General features: G+C 40.3%; 2 protein-coding genes across 3 annotated transcripts; one reads left to right on the top strand and one right to left on the bottom strand.

Moving 5' to 3' along the window:
• The first annotated feature begins 5,034 nt into the window (after positions 1-5,034).
• atf5a (activating transcription factor 5a) lies at positions 5,035-9,624 on the top strand. Its single transcript, XM_054755158.1, has 4 exons — positions 5,035-5,870; positions 6,516-6,767; positions 6,970-8,116; positions 8,198-9,624. The coding sequence occupies exons 2-4, from the start codon at positions 6,623-6,625 to the stop codon at positions 8,382-8,384; spliced, it is 1,479 nt and encodes a 492-aa protein (XP_054611133.1). The 5' UTR covers positions 5,035-5,870; positions 6,516-6,622; the 3' UTR covers positions 8,385-9,624.
• Positions 9,625-9,814: 190 nt separating this feature from the next.
• stk36 (serine/threonine kinase 36 (fused homolog, Drosophila)) lies at positions 9,815-17,475 on the bottom strand. 2 transcript variants are annotated; one of them, XM_054755351.1, is made up of 20 exons: positions 17,253-17,475; positions 17,029-17,169; positions 16,878-16,955; positions 16,680-16,810; positions 16,332-16,581; positions 16,163-16,256; positions 15,905-16,086; positions 15,672-15,829; positions 15,469-15,586; positions 14,474-14,608; positions 14,235-14,402; positions 14,069-14,160; positions 13,920-13,983; positions 13,711-13,821; positions 13,571-13,645; positions 12,880-12,991; positions 12,190-12,316; positions 11,922-12,102; positions 10,526-11,443; positions 9,815-10,269 (listed from the first exon to the last, which is right to left on the bottom strand). In XM_054755351.1, the coding sequence occupies exons 1-20, from the start codon at positions 17,334-17,336 to the stop codon at positions 10,147-10,149; spliced, it is 3,342 nt and encodes a 1,113-aa protein (XP_054611326.1). In that variant the 5' UTR covers positions 17,337-17,475; the 3' UTR covers positions 9,815-10,146. The 2 variants fall into 2 exon arrangements, with proteins under 2 accessions (XP_054611326.1, XP_054611327.1); XM_054755352.1 differs by having other exon boundaries at positions 15,469-15,583.
• Positions 17,476-19,800: the final 2,325 nt, after the last annotated feature.

The following is a 19,800-nucleotide window of genomic DNA, read 5'->3' as shown; positions in this document are numbered from 1 at the left end:
TATTCGGAATGTGCTATTATTTACTACATGTCATTAAAAGAAGAAAGCCAGTGGTGGCCCTAAGACTGAAGTTCCAAAATGTTAAATCTTTCAGCTTGCAACATGTAAAAAAAAAAAAAAAAAAAGTGTCCCGAAGGTTCTCTCGGTGGCTCTTGTAACACTCGATGAAACCCCAGAGGCAGAACGTCTGTCACATTTGGACTTTTACACAGACTGTATTCATCTATCACATACGCCTCATGCACACAACACTGCACGTGTAATAGGAGTACCATCATGGCGCCTGAGCTGTATTGTTACTTCTTTTAACAGCTACAGGGCAGATCACACTAAACGCTTGCCACTTGAACGTATTTAGGGAGTTTTAGGCTTGTTTTAAAATGAGGGATGACGATACTGGCGTGAAAACAAGGTATCGGATCACATCGGTATAGAGTTGGGTTTTTTTTGCCGATAATGACATCGGAATTAGAGCAACAACCAGCATCATCCAACGCGCAGTGAAGAGCAGTTTCAGTGGCAGATTACTATCACTGCCCGGCTCAACCGAAAGACTGAAAAGATCATTCCTCCCTCGCGCCATGCGCCTTTTCAACACGACAGAGGGAGAGCGATAAAAACACACACAGGACTGGACTTATGACCTTATTATGAATAATAATTATTACGTATTACTATTATTTACTAGTATGCATTACTGCACTACAAATAGGAAGTGAACTGTAGCATGCAAACTCCACACAGAGATTCGAACCCAGATCTTCCCGATCTCCTGACATGCTAACCACACGGCCACCGTGCAGCCCCTCACTTTAAACATACTTATCGAAATAAATAAAAATGTCAACATCCATCATTGAAAATGGTAATGGTTTAATTGATTTAAAATGCGTTCATTAACAAATTACATGAAGGAACATCACGTGTCCGAAAAGGAGTAGGAAGTAGCAGATATTACTGTGTTTACCTCTCCCTCTTCTCCGTGTCTCAGCAATTACTGATAGATTGTTCACACGTTTGAAATGTGAACTCATGAATAATAAATAAATGCTCGTCGCTTGAGAGAGCTGGTCCACTTTTACAAGGAGGCAAAATTCACCAAAAACAATAACAAATCCACGTCCAATGACAAGTCGCAACGGTGTTTTCACCGCACGATGAAAAAGGGGCAAAAGTTGAGGACAATAAATTGTGAGGGGGGCTGATGATGAAACGATGGTGTAAGCCTCACTAACTTGCCATACGTGCAGTTGGCATGCAGCATCCACTCCGCTGGCGTCTCAAAGCATCGCACACAACCTCCACGCAGTAATTACTCCTGAGTGACGGCCTAGTCATACCTAATCATTTAAACTATCTAACGAAGCTCCTTGTCCAGTTTGAAACACAAAAATACAAATATTCGGCAGGTTTCTTGAAATGTAACAGCGACATTTGTTGTTCTCCCAACCTGGAATGTGAGCACACATACGCCGTCTGCTATTTCAGCTCACAAAATTGACACATTTTCCTGTTGAACAGGAAACAGGAAGATGTTGAACAGGAAAATGCAAACTAAAGTGTAAACATCTTAGTTTTCTCTCAAGATGAACAAACAGGGAGCTCTCAGTGGACCAATTAATGCAGACGGGCAAAGCAGTCAGGGATTTCCAGAGAGACTCTCCATCTTCTGCAGCTACTACTATCGAAATCTAGTCTCCATTACCAACACATTTATCTGCATTGCATCAGGTTTCTACAAATCTCACTTCACTCCTACGAGCGATCACGCAGTGGACATGTCAGCATCACTAGCAGGACCGGACCAGACTGGATATTTCAATTTATAGACACTCTTTCATGAAGACTTGCAGGGAGAAGATGCACCTCGCTCCAAATTACATTTTTTTTAATTTTCATTTGGCGTTCATGGCTGTCACTCACCGTTGTCTGGTATAAACGTACAGTACTTGTCCGGAGCATGTGCACATACACAAAGGCGGTCTGGGAGAAGCGACAGAGAAGTCCGAGTCATTGTGTGGTCATGATGGCTAGACCAAGCGGTCATTTGCGGCCCTCGGCTGTTTTTTTGTTGGCTCGTGGCACATTCTAAAAATAGAATTTAACAAGAAAGAAGAATTTAAAAAAAAAACAACCAACAGCAGCCATGGAAGAAGCAGGCATTTGACAAAAATAAAGTCAAAACATGAAGAGAAAAAAGTTGTAATCTCACGAGAAAAAGTTGTAATTTTATGAGAATAACGTCGTAATATTATGAGGAAAAATAATGTCATTTTAGTAGCATAAAGATGAAATATTTAAGAATTTTTTTTTTTTTTTAAGTCGTAATATGATGAGAAACAAAATTTTCAACTACCGGTACTACAGTAGTTGGAAAAGTAAAACAAAACAAAAAAAAAGAGCAGCAAGAATTTAAAAAAACAGCTGTCATTTGACAAAAATAAAGTCAAAACATGAAGAGAAAAAAGTTGTAATCTCACGAGAAAAAGTTGTAATTTTATGAGAATCACGTCATAATATCATGAGGAAAAATAATGTCATTTTAGTAGCATAAAGATGAAATATTTAAGAAAAAACATTTTTTTTTAAATCGTAATATTATGAGAAACAACATTTCCAACTACTACAGTAGTTGGAAAAGTAAAAAAAAAAAAAAAAAAAAGAGCAGCAAGAATTTAAAAAACAGCTGTCATTTGACAAAAATAAAGTCAAAACATGAAGAGAAAAAAGTGGTAATCTCACGAGAAAAAGTTGTAATTTTATGAGAATAACGTCGTAATATCATGAGGAAAAATAATATCATTTTAGTAGCATAAAGATGAAATATTTAAGAATTTTTTTTAAGTTGTAATATGAGAAACAAAATGTTCAACTACTACAGTAGTGGGAAAATTAAAAAAAAAAAAAGAGCAGCAAAAATTTTAAAAAAGCTGTAATTTGACAAGAATAAAGTGAAAACATTAAGAGAAAAAAGTCACAATTTAAAGAGAATAAACTCATAATATTATGAGGAAAAATAATATTAAAATATTTTTAAAAAATGCCTTACCTTTTTAAAAGTTGTAATATTATGAGAAACAAACAAAAATACAAAAAATTTTTGAAAATTAAGTTATGGAAAAAGTGTTAATATTATGGTAATAAAGTCAAAATATTATGGGAGTAAAGTCATAATAGCATGAAAAAATGTACAAAGATTATTCAAGAAGAAAGTAAAAAAAAAAATTGGAACATTTAAATACAAAACAACAGCAAAAATACGATGCACAATATATGAAACACAGTGACTGAAAGTTTACTTTGTTAAATTTTCTTCTATTTCTTTTCCAACTGGGTGACAAAGCTGAGATGCAGTTTTTTTTAATATATGTAACTTCTTAGCCTATCTATCTTCTGCTTTACAAAATATCAAAGTGGCCCTTGAATCCCTTCATTTTCCAGAATGTGGCCCCCGCTGGAAAATGTTTGGACACCCTTGGGCTACACATTCAATGATGGCTAACATTAGTAGCTAAACTTTGCCAAATTGCTGTCATTAGCAGATGACAAACATAACTAGTGCACGATGTGAGCATGTACTCAAAGCAGGAAGAGGCGGGATATAATGCTTGTAGTGTGTTTGAACGTGGGCGCCCTCTCGGCTCGTGGAGGAACCCTTTACAGCCCCTTTAACAGAGTATACTTTACATACTGTGTACAGTACATAAACATAGTATTGTGTTTATCTGTATTCCAAAGGCATGCTTCATTTTGTGGACCACATGACTATGCAATCTACTTAAGTGAGTCATTTCCTTCGCTGTAAACAATACACGGACATACCACAGAGTAACTAGTCTTGAGTGCTGTTTTGTAGATGCCAATAAAAGGCTGACTTGTGCACGGTCACCCCGCCCACATGACATATACTCCTATCTAACGTAGCTGCTGAGGTTATTTCGTTGTATGTCTTGACTACAATGACAAACATGCGCACATCTTTCTTCCTATAATCTACAGTATAAAGAATATATACATGGGTTAATTCTGTCATTCTTTTATTTTGAAGCATATTTTGCACTGAACAGGAAGTCACTCTATGCCTGTTTTAATGCTATGCATTTAGACAGTAGGCATGTTGTGGCTGCTTCGTGATAATGAGGATGATGACTATACTACAACACATGTTGACTTATACGTTTGGAATTTAAATTCGATGTTGAGAAAAGCGTCCGACCGTGTATACCAGGTCGGCGACTGTGTGCAAATTCAGCAAAAGGTGGAAAACAGCCTGTTGGATTTGGCATGGTGCTTATGGTAATGACAGATTCAACTCAGCAAATCAGATGCTTGCTGCGGAGGGGTGCAGAAATAAAGGTGAGGTGGATGACAAACACCATGGAGGGAGAGGGATGCAAATCCCGTGGCAACAGCGACCGGAAAACAAGTATAAATAAAATAGGGGCAGTGTCCACTATTACTATAGCAACAGAGGAGAAGCACAGGATTTGCTGAATGGAGAAAAACAAAGCTGTAGCACTCACATAATTGTGAATGATTTGTGAATAAATCACTGAGTTGTTTTACTACGTCTAATAATAACGGAGAAGTTGGGATATACATAACACATATGCATTACATAATTAGAATAAAAAAGAGACTGTACATGACTTTATATGAGCAGACAGACTAAAGTAAAAGTCCTGTGATAAATAATTACAATGTTTGCTCAACCAATAGACTACACATAAAGTAGGAGTTTTCTGATTGGTTACACTAAGTAAACAAGTGAAAGCATTACTCGGATTAAAAAGCTCCACAGATGGCTTGTTTACGCGAAACATGTGCACATATTGCACTACCAGGAAGAAAAAGACAACAACAGAGCCTTTCTTTGCCTTTCCTACCAACGACCAATCACATTTCACAACCCTTGAACGATCCAACCAATCACAGTGCAGCAACTTGGGCAAGCGAAGCCAATAGCCGCCGCGTACGGACCACTGATGCAAGAGCGGTGCAACACCTATCACACGTCAACAAAGTGTTTTGTAGGCTGTGAATGGATAATGGCCACTTTAAAACATCACGTCTTTAGTGGTATTCTCCGGGAGGTGACCATACGTGAGAGATGTTTATTTTGTACATCAACCATCTGTGATAACGAAAAAAAAAACAAATAGTTAAGGTAAAGTAGATACTTCTGGCGCTGCTTTTATAGTAACAAAGATGACTTTTGTCAACAATTAAAACTATATTGATACTTTCAGGCTAACAAATACGACTTTGTCAAGATAATGTAAGGCATGGTGATACTTTCAAGTAACAAAGACGACTTTGTCAAGATAATGGATAGTTATTGATATTATTAGTGTAACAAAGACGACTTTATAGTATTGTATATTATACTATATTGATACTTTTAGCGCAACAATGCCGACTTTAACACTAAAATGAGTCCGAGATGAGAAAGTAACTTCCGCCTGCCCTGCAGCGTGCGAATAAATGAGATGTATCGACCTACTGAGTGTGATACATTTGTTGATAATAAGTTTCAATAATTTAACTACTACTCTTACTTTGTATCAAAGCCATAAGTAGAAGAGTTTATGTGGGACGTCCTTAAGGAGGCGGAGGGATACGGAGCCCAGGGGCGATGACGTAATTGGTTGCTAGGTGAAAGTGACCTGATGCTCTCGCACCGCGATGCTGTTGTTCAGTTTACTACTCGACCGCCACGCTGTGACAACAACTCTTCTGTCCTTAGCTGTCCAGAGCTGACACTATGGCCTTTTGATTTCTACTACAAGCCGCACTTTCTACTACAAGTCGTGCTTTGCTTTGGCAACGCACCCCCTCTAAGCTCTCTACTATTTCTCTGCAAGAATGGAGTAAGTAAACACGCACTTAGCCGGCTCAGTCTTGTTTTCTTTGTTAACTTTTACATTCTATTGGAATCATCTCTTTACCTGTCTTTATGTAGTTTAAATAGCTTTTTAATCGTTTTGGTAGGTTGGATTGATATGGTTACTGTTTAAATTTGTTGTTGTTTTGATAAGAATATAGCATATTAAGTGCAATATGTATGTACTGTATATATATATAAATGTGGATACATTGGATCACTTTCCTCAAACTATTAGTTTTAATTTAATTCGAATTTTAGCTATTTTTGTCACATTGGTGTAAATGAATATGTAAATTGTAATTTCATTCCAAAGCTTACGTTGTGGAAGACAGGTGATTAATTAAAAATGACTTACAGGCTTTAACCCAATTTAAAGATCACTGTCTCTGTGGCTCATTGGCAGGGAGTTACTTGGCAACCATTAGGCCCTTGACAGCCTGAGAGATAGATCCCGAGTGGTTTTAGGATGTCATGTGTCAAGTGCATGTTGGTTCAACAAGCCCGAGGGATTGCGCTCTCTCCTTGCTATCGCGGATGTTTACTTTTCAGTGTAAATACAAGCGGTATGTCCTTGCATCCACACGCGTCACTTTTCTGAACCCCGTTTTTGGTTCCAACCCTCCTCCAGGTGTCACGATGCCCACCCAGCCCTGCTCTCTGTGGCCCAGCTGTCTGACCCTTCCTGCTCTCAGCATATGCTCCGACTTGGACTGAACCAAAGCGCCGACGGACAGAATGACGATGGCGACGCCAGCTGCTGTTTGGAAGACTTTTCGTGGGTGCCCGGCAGACCCCCTTGCTCTCTCTCACCCACAGGCTAACCGCAGCCAATCACAGGGGTGCAGGGGGGAGGTGTCAGAGGGGAGTCAGCACTTAATTGGTGAGTTGCACTAAGTGGGCTTTTTTATATTTTTCCGCATCTCAGGTGGGCTCGGCACTGCAGCACATCCTTCCTTCCCGGACAGTAAGTAACATCGATAAAATATACCACGACTTTGACATGTGCGTTACTTTACCCAGGTATTTTTTACGGTCGGATATTTATCTCATTCATGATGTGTAACGCTATTATTCGTCAACAGGTGATGGTCTCACTGACTGGATGACGGAAGAAGTGGACTTCTCCTCGTACCTCCCAAACCCTCCCTCCCCTCCTTCCTCTACCAATGCCTCCCTTCCCCCATCACCCCTTCACAATGATATCCAGGTGCCCTCTGACTTGGAGGTAATGACCTCTCTGCTGCAAGAGGAGCTAGCCCAACTGGAAGACTACTTCCTATCAGAGCCACTGCCAGAGAAGGGTCAAAGGCTGGGAAAATGCGAAAGGGGTCCGCAGCTGACGGGTCCTCAGCAGTTCACTCAGATGCCGTACACGTCATACGCCACACCCAACCAGTCGGAATCCAGTCCATTTCTTCTCACCCTGGCAACCGGAGAACTGGACTTGCTGGGCGTGTGTGGCGGCCCCGTTGGACGATCCAAAATTCCCAGGCACACCCCGTACAGCTGCGGTCGCCCCAGTGCATGCGTTAGGAAAAGAATCCCAGATAGTGTGAGATTCAGTGAAGGTTATGACAGCTGTTTAAGTTCCAAAGGAAGCAACTCAGGTAATTCGGTATTCAATTATTGCTGCGTGGAAGAGGAGCAGCTGGTTGGAAAAGGCTACTGTCTGGGCAGTGCAGTCGAGCTCAGGAAATGTGCCGTGCTTGCAAAAGAAGATAAAACCTGCTGCTTCAGTCACAATGGCACTGGGGAAGCAAAAGTTGCTGGCAGTGGATTTGGTTTCGGCGCATCGCTTGATGACCCGCCAAAGAAAGAAGACCTGTTGATGTATAGCATGAGAGAGGTGAGCGGCGGCACAAGTAACAGCGAGGTGCTGACCAGCATTAAAACTGGTGTGGAGGTGACAAAAGCGACAGTTACTTGGAAAGCCCAGAGCAGTGAAGGCTGTTATCTTTCGGGAACACCCCAGGCTGAGGCCTATCATAGCTTCTTCACTGAGCAGGTCAAAGCGGAGAGTCTGCAGATAGGGCAGCATGACTTGCACTGTAATTTTCTGGAGGATCCAGGTCCAGAATGTCTTTTGATGGCCAGGGACAGTCTGAACTTGGAGTCTTGCAGGTTGAAGGAAGACCACTGTGCTGTGAAATACGAACTGGACATCATTCCCGCAGAAGGCGGAGAGCGCAAACAGAAGAAGAGAGATCAGAACAAAACAGCCGCTCACAGGTAAAGGACAAGTCATTCTTCACCAAATACAATATGGATATGAATCGCTGGGCAAGGTCTTCATCTAATCTTTTACTGCAGGTATCGCCAAAGAAAGAGGGCGGAGCTCGATTCTTTGGAGGAACAGCTGCATTGCCTGGAAGGGAGGAACCGTGAGCTGCGGGATAAGGCAGAATCCGTCGAGCGTGAAATCCAGTACGTCAAAGACCTCCTGATCGAAGTTTACAAAGCCAGAAGCCAAAGGCTCACGCAGGACACCACAGCGTAACTCCAAATTCCCACCAAGAAGGCAGGGAAGTTATTATGTTGACTGTCCAGAATTGAATGTTTTTGTTTTTTATAATGCATGCTTTTGGTAATGTGATTTTTTTTCTTTTCTTTCTGTATTCCAATTCATCACAAAATCGAATGCTTCCGTAGCTTTCCCACACCTCTGGAGGCTGGTAATGACAATCGCTTTAACACTGTGTGAATCTACTAATTGTACTTTATTTTTACAAATATTTGACTGATTCTGCAGGTTTAATATTTTGCTGGGCTTACATTACAACTGATGTCTCAAAATTGTTGTATGTAAAAAAAAAAAAATGTTGTCAACATACATTTCTATTCACCTCTATTTTAAAACAGAATTGATTTTTGGAATATTTATTGTCTATACAGAAAAGAACCACTTCAGGACTATATCTTATACATGTAGCCTACTATTTTTTTCCTTTCCGTTGACATCAATGCATATTTTGACTTGATTTTGTATTCATTCAAACGATATTGCTGTGGAAGTTAGAGGGCATTGATGGCTTCATGTTAAATGCAGCACTACTGAATGAGACTGTAATGTGATGAGCAGGTGTTTTGTTCTTCCTTTTCATATCTGCTCTTACATTTTGTTTGAGTCTCCTCATTTTAGTTCTTCTAAAATTCCTCTAGCCTGCTGTGCTTGCTGTAAAGTGAAGACATGTGACTACATTTGATGAAAAAATGTAAATGTCAGTCTATTCTGCTCAGGATAATTTGCCCTTCAATCAACCATCATTAGAAAAAAATACGTCCTCCATAATATGTGGAAAACAGTCCACTTTTTTTCGTGAAATATAACAGATTTTCTGCATGTCTTTAAAACTCTCTGGAATAGAAAATGTAGATTTAGGGATGAATCGGCATCATTGACTCCTTACTAATGCAATATGTATTTTAGCCTCAGGCTGAGCTGCACTAATTTGTACCACCTTTTATATTATATGTTTAACGAATAGAGTGTGGTAGTCTTTGCTTTGTAGAGAATTAACTGAGAAAAGTCTCATAAGATTGTTAAAGACGCTGCTGCCTAACTTTCATCAACGGAAGAATTCTGGACATATTTTCTTTCTATGCATTTGTTTTAAGACAATCTTGAATCTAGGCGCTGACCATATTTATTCCTATTCAAAAATAATGACAGCATATTTCATCTTAGTGTATTTGTGTACTGGCGACCTTTTTCTGTTTAAAATAAACGTGTGGCATTCAAAGGAGTCGGTTGTCTGTTCTTTTGTGTAAAGTCACGACGGAGCGTTATAGAGCCATGACAATGAAGCACTGAAGCAGACGAAAGATTCAATTTGCATTCTCAGAAAAATGAAAACCTCTGAGGCCGAAGAAGCGGACCTAACTTGGAAAATGGCTTGATATGTCAAACTTTCGGTGTATTATTTTCTTCCAGAATGCAGTCAAGTCCGTTTAATTATTGTAAAGACAAAAAAACTTAAACCCTTCCCTTCAATACCGAACCGAAAAATGCTTATGATGCTGCGATTTGCGAGCCTTTTTGTTCATGACAAAGAATGACACTTCGAAATTTGGATCCCATTTGGCTATCTTTTAAATTAAATATCAATATCAATATCATTTCATTAGCAAGATTTGAGGACACTGTAAACATAGATTAATAGATGGCTATTAAAAATGCTAACAGCTATTATCGCACAGGTGGTTACTTCCAAGAAGTAATAAAACAAAGGCATTTGAAAAGACATTAATTACAGTACTTATTAAATATGATCAATTCTTGTCTTTCCTGTCTGGAGCCCAATGAGAGGAAGATCGTCACATTGTGGAGATGCATGCTGGCAAGCTTGAAGACATTTCTTTCTGGCATCCAGAAATATCAGGTCCTGCAAAGAAAATGTAAAAAAAATAAAAATACAAATGATTCCAGAGGAATATTAAAATGAGGCAAAATATGTCATGAACACAAAAATGATGCGATAAACCAGAGGTTTTCTAAGTGTGAGGCGGGCCTCCCCATGCCAAAAGTCTACAGCGGAGGCGGCAGCAGCTTGACAAAAATGAAGGAAAATGTGTTTTTCAAACCTGCTAAGCTAAATTATGTTAAAGGGAACAGTCTATATTCTTTGAGACGGTGATTACCTGTCTGAAAGCATCCTGCTGACTGTACAAGCTTAAAGTGGCCATGGCAGCTTCTCTCACTGCATTGTGGGTATCTGTGCACGCAGCTCTCAGGAGCAACCTGCACACATTGTTTTCCAGCAGCATGGGTACGGCGCCTTGAACATGTACCAGGTTTCCCAGAGCTGCACATGCGTGGAGACGGGTGTGGACATCAGGGTCAGAGGTCAGTGATGCCAGTGTGACCCCTGTCATCCTGGCTTCTTCTAGCCATTTTGGCATCTCCCCATCACCTGATTCATTTTTTGTCACTACGGCAACTCCTGGCTCGCTGCTTGAATCCTTGTGTGCGTCATTTTCCCTGACTTTTAACCACTGTGTAGTGTTGTCTACATTTCCATTGGGCCTTCTTGCGCTGACGCCAGCCTCCACTGCAATATAACCCAACCATTTACCAACCGCCAAGCAAGCCGCCCGCCGCACATGCACACTTGAATCTTCAAGAAGATCTATCATGCTTTTAAAAATGTTTGGTTGTAAATTGGGCAGTGTTTCAGACCTGAATGGATACACATTTCCCAAAACTTTGCATACGGCAGCCCTGATCGGGTCGTACGAGTGAACCAGGGCCTGGTGCAGCACAGAGGATTCAAGGTGAAGCTGAAGGCGACCGGGGCAAAAACGGCTGATGAGGTATAACAGAGACAGGAGCTCTACGGCAGAGTCCCCCAGCTCATCCAGCAGCAGCAAATCGGAGAGCAGAGAACTGGCAGTTCTGGTCGGAGGCTGCTGGCCCAATGTAGTGAGCGCAGGTGGAGAGAAAAAGCAACAGGAAGTACTACAGAGGCGGGAAACACAGCGCTGACGGTCACACAGCAGCAAGCGGCACAGTAGCGAGAGTGGCAGCTCCACTGATGGGAGAGGAAGAGTTTGAATCACCTGACAAAGAATAAAACAAAACACACATCAAAATCAGATGAAAGAAGACTACAAACAAAAACACAGACACCAATATGCTTCATGTGAGTTTTTTTGCAAGTGTTGTCCTTTGTTGCATCACTGAGTTACGTTTACTCCAACAGACAGCGAGGTCCAAATTAGAGCATCTATCTCGTGGTGCCTTGTCTCCATGAACTTTAATTCTACTGGCAGTGGGACCTGATAGTTCCAAAATACACCTCGTGTCTACAATTGTCTAAAGAGTTCTTGGACATCACCGTCTAAATTTGGCAAATGTGCCACTTCCTCACATTGTCATCTTCATCTGCTGGCACTGTACTTGTTTTTGTGTTTCTTTAGTCAAAAACAACCTCTAAGTTTTTTTTTTTTTCCTAGAATCCTCTTTACTGCACAGGTTATTGACTTCAAACCCCATCTTTAATCGTTTCCAGACAGTGTTTTTATAGAGTATACGAACCTGCAGGAGTCTTTTAACAAGACCACAGCTGTCATACAAACGCAGTACGCTAGAACAGGTGTGTGAATTCAGGTTCAGGGTAAATGGAAGGCACAGGAGGTGGAAGCTCAACTCCATAAAGAGCTCATGACTCAAGACCCCCTCTGATGTACCTGAATGGCCTTCAGCAAATATAGCATGACTGTGGGGAAATAAGGTAAATCATTTTTAGACGAGGTGATGGTCCATTCTTCTAATGATGGCGAAAACAAGAAGCTTAAATACGAACCATTCGGAACTCAGCAGCCAGCCAAGAGTGTATACAAATGTTGATTTGCTCTCAGAAAATAGCGAAATATAAGAATATGGATCCTTGCCGAGAACCAACAGTGTAGAAGACATGAGAAGATACAATCCTGAAAGAACATGAAAAATGTGAACATTTTCATTTTTCAGTTTAATTACATATGCAGTCGAACCTCGGTTTTCTACAGCCCGGTTTTCGTATGATTCTGTTGTCGTTGTAAATTCTCGCCATAATTTTGCAACGCTTTTCATACACGGTCTCGGGTTTCATACAACATTGCACGTAACAAACGAGTCTGTTTGCCCTTTATTGCATTGTTCCGCAAAATCAAGTGCTACATGTTGCTGACTCACTGTCCGTGCATTTCTTATTGAGTGTGACTGCTACATAACCCGCCATGGGGCCAACAAAAGTTGTGAGTGCCAGCAATTTGGTAAAGGTGAGAAACACTCGTGCAGTCAATCTCTCCAGGACGTACGGGAAGTCTGCATCAACAATGAGTTCCATCCATTCGTCATTTATAATTATTTTGCATTGTTTTCTGCTTATAAAACTCTAATCATTCTCTATAAAATGTATTTTCTGTTAATATTTCTGGGTGTCTGTAACAGATTCATTGGATTTACATTATTTCCAATATGGAAAACTGTCGAGGTTCCACTGTATGTTTACCATTTGTGGAACAGAATTCCATGTCTGGTGTCCTCTTTGCTAATGAGGTGCCAATTTCTTCCCAAACTTGATGAAGCACGAGTGGATCCAAACATGGGGGACCATCACCATGCTGCAAAGAGGACAAAAGGGACAAAGAACGGAGTTTATCAGGAAATATTTGTGATATTTTTTACAGTATATCTGTGCGTTGGATATCCTTTAAAAGTATCGGTAAAATTAAAGGGACTGTAAGCAACTCGCTCCAAATTACATTTTTTGCAACTAAAAAAGACCATCAGCTAGCATATTTTACCAACGTTGGTTTAAAAAAACAGACTGTACAAAAAAAATCTATATTTTCACAATTGCAAATTAAACTGCATAAAAATTGTCGTAAATTTTCTTTCGGCTGTCGTTGATGGCTGTTAGCATTCAACTATACGTCCGTAGCGCGTCCTCACACACACAAAGGCAGTCTAGGAGAGGTGACCATTTACATTAATGTTGTTGTTATATAAGGCTATACATTCAATGATAGATAATGATACTCAAAGCAGGAAAAGGCAGGCTATCATGCTGGCAGTACGTTTGAATGTTGGCGCCCTCTAGGCAGCGGGAGAACCTTGATGCACACAGTCCCTTTAATAGTAAATTAACAGTACTGCAATTTCTATAAATGACATCTAAGCAAACGCTATGCCTGGCTGACCTCAGAGAGAGCGTGCAGAAGTAAAGATAGGAGGCCGTCGCAGAGTCCCCATCCAGGTGGGAGTGAAAGCTGGATCTGGCAAGACAGGAAAAGAGCAAATCAGGCAAAAATAAAATGAATAAAATAAAGAAACTGTTTACCTGATGAGAGCCACAGACAAGTTCTTTCAGCAAGAAGCTGAGTCTGTCCACATCAATGTTGACAACAACCTTGTGTTGAGTAAAGAGAGCTAAAATGCAGGCAGCTGGAGGCTAAAGGAGAAGAGAGAACACAATCAAATGCGTCAAGTACAGATATAGTGAATTGTTCAAAAGCATCTAAAATGTACTGCACCTTTACGACTACTTACAGCTAAGTCATGAAGGTATGGGTGATGAAGAATGATCAAGAAGGACTTGATGAGCTCTTCAGGTCTACATGCAAAGCACAGTCAAGTGATGGAGGACAGTCACACGTACATACTGTATGCAACATTCAATGTCAAATCAATGATCAAACCGATTTTCTCCTTCAAACCAGTCACGATTCTTCTCCCAGTAGATCAGTAGAACGACAATCATTTCTCCAAGTGCTTGCAGACTCGACGGTTGCTGCTCAGTAAAAATGTAAATAATAATTATAGTCTTCGGACATTCAAATGAGCAGAATGTGATTGAGCTCCAACCTCCATGAAATGGGAGTTTTCCACAGAGTCATGAATCAAGTCAAAGAGGAGATGTGGCAGCCCAAGTTCACTGCTAATGTGGTTAACGCCAGAGGTCAGAAGCAGTTTCTGCAGGACTTTCAGCGGATGCTGAATGCGCCACGCGCCTTTTAGGACACCACCGCTTAACTGACCAAGCAAATAAGACCAAGTAAGTGTGATTTTCACACAAAACGTGGTGTTGAAAACTGGACAATTACCTGTTGCTGAAACACTAGAATAGTGGATTTCAGTTTAACTACAATGGTGCTGAATTGAGTTAGCGGTTCTCTCTCTTGTCTGCTTGGATCTAATTCTTCTACAAGCTTTTCCCAGAATTCCTCACTCTCAGCTGTCTGAAAAAATAATTAGCAGAGTTATAATTTGCAAACATGTACAGTGGAACATCAGTTTTTTTTTTAATCCGTTCCAAAAGGTCAGATGGGTCAGGGGACGGAAGAGCCACACGGACGCTGTTTCACTCTAGTCTGTTAGAAACATAACTTTAAAGAGAGACTGGACGGTTAGAGCTGTAACTTGTTCACTTGAACTTTATTGTAAACGTCAGCAGCAGGTACAATCATCATGACACACACTGGCCCGGCTCACTTTCTGTTATGCGTCTGCCTTAAAGCATTCCCACTGCAACATGTGTAAACTAAGGAACTTTAACAGTACAATCCTATTTTATCAAACGCTAACTCATACTTTGCTACTTCTTTCTTGAATTCAGTAGTGTTTCTCACCTTGTTTATCAATGTTTTGGCACTGCAACGTTCTATGGCGTCATAACGGGTTATTTTACAGCTGTGACAAAAAAAACATAACAAAATACGTAGTGCGCTTGAACGCCTCATCAGCCATCGGTGCTTGTTGCTTATTAGGAGTAAGAAAGGAGACATAAACAGAGCTGTTCATCGTTCTGTGTGCATTCCATGAACAAATAAACCACACACACACACACACACTCATAATATTGACATGTAAAGGTTCCCCCAGACAGACTGTCTGTAGTCTCCCAACTCTAAAAGAGCCCCTATCCATTCGTCACAGAATCACCAAAGTGGGGATTCTTTGTTTGGGCACAGTTTGGCCCTATGATAATGGAGACATATTTTTAGCAATAATTTTCATGAAAAACCGAGGTTCCACTGTATCCAGATAATAACATTTGTTAATTACCGGCTGTTCAATGATAATAACGAATCGGGCTTACTGTAGAACTTGACATATTTTCAATGACGTCTGTGTCCTTTCTGCATTCTTGCTCCTGTTGTGGCCCAACTTCTACTGAGGGGAACTCTCGCTCATAGTCCTGGCTGATTGGACCCCTGCTGAGGCAACACACACAGCAGTGAACACACACACACACCTCAGTTTTAGACAGTACAAGACGATCTTGTGCAACGGCCAGTCTACCTTTCTGAAGAACTGTATGTAACCTTAGTATGATTCCTTGGATATGAACTTTGAGGAGCTTTCAATGTTGAATAAACTGAGGTGAAGGATTTATCTCCAGGGGGAGCTGGTGTTACTGAAGAATTGGCTTTTTCACTTTCCAGTCCATCCTTCGTTTCCTGCAAATGGAGAAAAATCAGGTGAAAGACTCTTGTGATGCGTTTTTAATTGGTCATTATTACCGAGAAACCTACTTTAGCACTGTCGGCTGATTTCTTTGTGTTACTTTTGCTTCTCTGCTCCTTGATCTTTCGCAATATTTTGCTCTCCCCAGAGTGTAGTGGTGTCTTTTCTGCCAATTGTTTAAGCTTCAGTGCCAGCATGTCTGGGTCGGGCGTGACTGTCAGAGGACTGGAAACATCTGTGTGTGGCATCACTGCCGATACACCATCATGTTTGTAAGTATCACACATTGGCCACAAAGATTTGCTCAATCATTTCCATGCCATCACCTCGAACACCATCAGCAACAAAAGGATGATGTAGGAGGTCCGGCCATGACAGACGCTTCTGAGGGTCTTTGGTCAACAAACCTTTCAGGAAACTCTGAAAGAAAAAAGATCTATACCTTAACATGCACTGTGGGTTGACTTTATAAGTAATGCTCCAGCTGCAACGTACCGTGCATGTGCTGCTCATAGTGTCTGGCCATTTGATGGGCTCTCTAACAATGAGCTGCACCAAGTGGAAAATTGAATTAGTGTAGAAAGGAGGCGCCCCCGTGTGGAGCTCATAAAGAATGCAGCCGAGTGACCAGAGATCTGCAGTGTGGTCATAAGGCTTCTCTGCCACCAATTCAGGGGACATGTACAAGGGTGTTCCCTTGATAGAAGTCAGAACCATGGTGGACACACTCATTGCCCTTGCAAACCTAGAAAATAAATGACTAAATGAGCCATCTTGTAAAAAAAAAAAAAAGTCATATCTGTACCACATAATGATAACAAATATACCTAAAAATATACCTACCCAAAGTCACATAGTTTCACCACTCCATTCTTATCAAATAGGATATTTTGCGGTTTCATGTCTCGATGAAGAATACGACGAGAGTGCAAATAATACAAAGCGGACACCAGCTGGCAGGCAATCTCACGAACCTTGGATTAAAAATTCAGAAGAAGATGATCTCAAATCATGTAAAGTATGAAGCGTGCATGCCAATACCTGACTTTCTGGTAAACTCCCATCATCCTCAATGATCTGAAACAACTGACCTTCAGCAAACTCGGTCACAACAACCACCTATTGCAACAGGAAAGTTGCGGTCACGCGATTAGCTCGGGCGTGGTGTCGTGAGGGGTGCAAATGAACATACCTCTGTTTCAGTTTCAAAGCTGTCAAAAAGTTTCACAATGTTTGGATGTTGAAGGTTTGTCATGATGTCGATTTCCTTCTTTAGACTTTGCAACTCTTTGTTCGAGCGCCCCCTTTTAGGCATGAATTTTAAAGCCACCACCTGACGGACGCACATAATGCAGAGGATGCAAATTAAATGAAAAAAAAGGTTTGTAAATACATATTTTAAGACCAGAAACTTACTTGGCCTGTAAACCTCTTCATTCCTTTATGAACTCGACCAAAAGAACCCTCTCCCACCAGTTCTAATACATGATAAGAATTCATATTAATAACTAGGCAGGTGGCCTCAAGTTTAGGAACGAGCACACGCTGAACTGCTTTCTTTCGTAATACAATGGGAAAGCGAAATTAATTAAATGTAATCAATTCCCTCAATTAATTAAAAATGGCAGTTTATACTGACGTTAAATTAGCGCGGTGCAGTTTGTATGTCTGGCAATGTCGTTACAACTTCTGCACGGTAACTAAAAAAATGCTGGGGTACAGGTCTAGCTGCCGTATCACAAAAGCACCCCACCACACACAAAAAGTGTTAATAAGGCAATTTACTTGATTAATATCAAAATTATTTATTACATTGTCATAGTCTGATTATATTCATTATAAATTAGCACAGGGAACACGTATTTGTATCTTCTTAAAACAAACTGGCCTTTGTAAGGGCAGCTATATTGTTGGGTCCTTAGACTAGCAACGGCTCGTGCGTTCCCAGCAACAGGCAAACAGCGGTAAACAAACCAGGCTGATCGCTGGAGTCGCCTACTTCCTGGATGGATGTACCAAAATAATACTTCAGATAGGTTACATAAGTTACCTACTGTACATGTGCCCTAGTCCATTAACTATGTCGAAAACATTCATTATCCGTCGTTAGAGCATTCGACAATAAAGTTTTAGTGTCGACGTTCTATATAAATATTTGCAAATGTTGTCTAAATTATAGGCTTAAATGTGTGGTGTAATCTGTGCAAATATATTCCTATATTTCCAGGTTTTTGCTTTTGTTTAAAAACAGACCATTGTCACCACGGTAACTTGTAGTACACTGGGCTACTCGAAACTCCAAGACTTGTTCTGCATTTGTCCACTACATGTCGTATGCCTAGCACACATAACTAATACAGCATATATTACAGTACACCCAAAACCAACACCACCTAAACATTTTTTTTTGGTTTGCTCGTAGCATCTTTTTGCAGCATCTGCTTACCATCATAGTTTAGCTTACAATATGTACGTATTGTCTTGTGAAGTATGACATGAGTTGGTCAGTCATTTTCTATACTGATGGTCCTCATTAGAGTCTCAGGTGAGCTGGAGCCTATCCTAACTGGTTTCGGGCAAGAAGTGGGATATAGGTAAACAACTAATCACACTCAAATTCACACCTATGGACAATTAGGGTAACTTCTGTGATGATGGGGGCCAATCAAATGCCACTTATGCCTAACCAAGGGTCAGGCGACCCCTTGCATACAACGAAAATGACTGTGAGCCCATTTAGTGAAATAAATGACCATTTAAAAATACCAAATTACATTTTAAGCCTGACTTCTTCCCAGAACAGCAAATAACACGTCAATTACAGGGACAACACCAGTGCACCAGGATTCATCATTACACAAACTGATGATAATTATACCAACATATTTTTTTAAGAGTCATGAACACAAACTCATTTTGTCATGTGAACTTAATTTTCCTATCTTCGGAACAAGGATAGCCTCTGGTATTTATAAAGGAAACGAAACTGACGGAAATGAAACATAATCGATGCAGTACTCAGGTATTTAGATGTAGGTAGTAAAGCATTAACTGAATTCTTTATAATGTCTCCAAACACCTAAGCCTGCCTTTAATGTCAATAAACAAGTACTCAGTTTTGCATCTTCACTTGGCTAAAACACATGATTTTCAATCAACTTTTCACACGCATCTTGACTTCTGATAAGGAGAAACACCCGTGTTTCTTAGGGGCTGGGTGCAGTGAACTAGTGAGCAACTATTACACTCGACTCTGAACTTGTTAGCTTCCTTGTGAGTGAACGATAGCAATTCAAGAGAGAAGGGGAGTGTTATTGGAGCTGGCACTAAACAATGTGTTACATGAGTCACTTTTATTGCAAATGTTGACGCAAAAAAAATCACAAGTGGTACCAGTTTGAAAATGAAGGCATTATACATCATTTTTGTCATACATTCACACCAAAATGAAGATTGTTAGCGCACGAAACATCTGATCGAGGAAGCAGTAAAACATTTCATCAATGTTTTATTTGCACATATTATATAAACATCTTTTTCAGTTTCGTTTCAATGTCTTAAGTGCCTTTCGGTTGTTAAGTAGGAGATCATCACACTCTCGATGTTTCTTTTCGCCATTTAAGGATATTAGAACCTTCAAAAAAACAACATTAAAAAGCAGGCAAAAATAATGCTGTAAGCAACACTCATTAAGTGTTCACACATAGAAAAGCTAAGCTAAACCAGATATGCCAGAGTTACAGTAACTATACCATATACAGTCATCCCTCGCCATTTCGTACTTCGAGATTTTTTAAAATAGGTATATTTAAGCAAATCTACCATATTTGTGGCCTAAATTAAATTAAGCATTTTCAAGCATAAAAATGTCTAAATGAAGTACAAGATGCTTTTAAAATAATGTTGTAATATGTAGTATTCTACACTGGTCACTAGGTGTCAGTAATGTTCGTTTATCAGGCGG

This window comes from Dunckerocampus dactyliophorus, chromosome 16 (genome assembly GCF_027744805.1).
Source record: "Dunckerocampus dactyliophorus isolate RoL2022-P2 chromosome 16, RoL_Ddac_1.1, whole genome shotgun sequence".
NCBI lineage: Eukaryota > Metazoa > Chordata > Actinopteri > Syngnathiformes > Syngnathidae > Dunckerocampus > Dunckerocampus dactyliophorus.
This window is presented reverse-complemented; position numbering and strand designations above follow the sequence as displayed.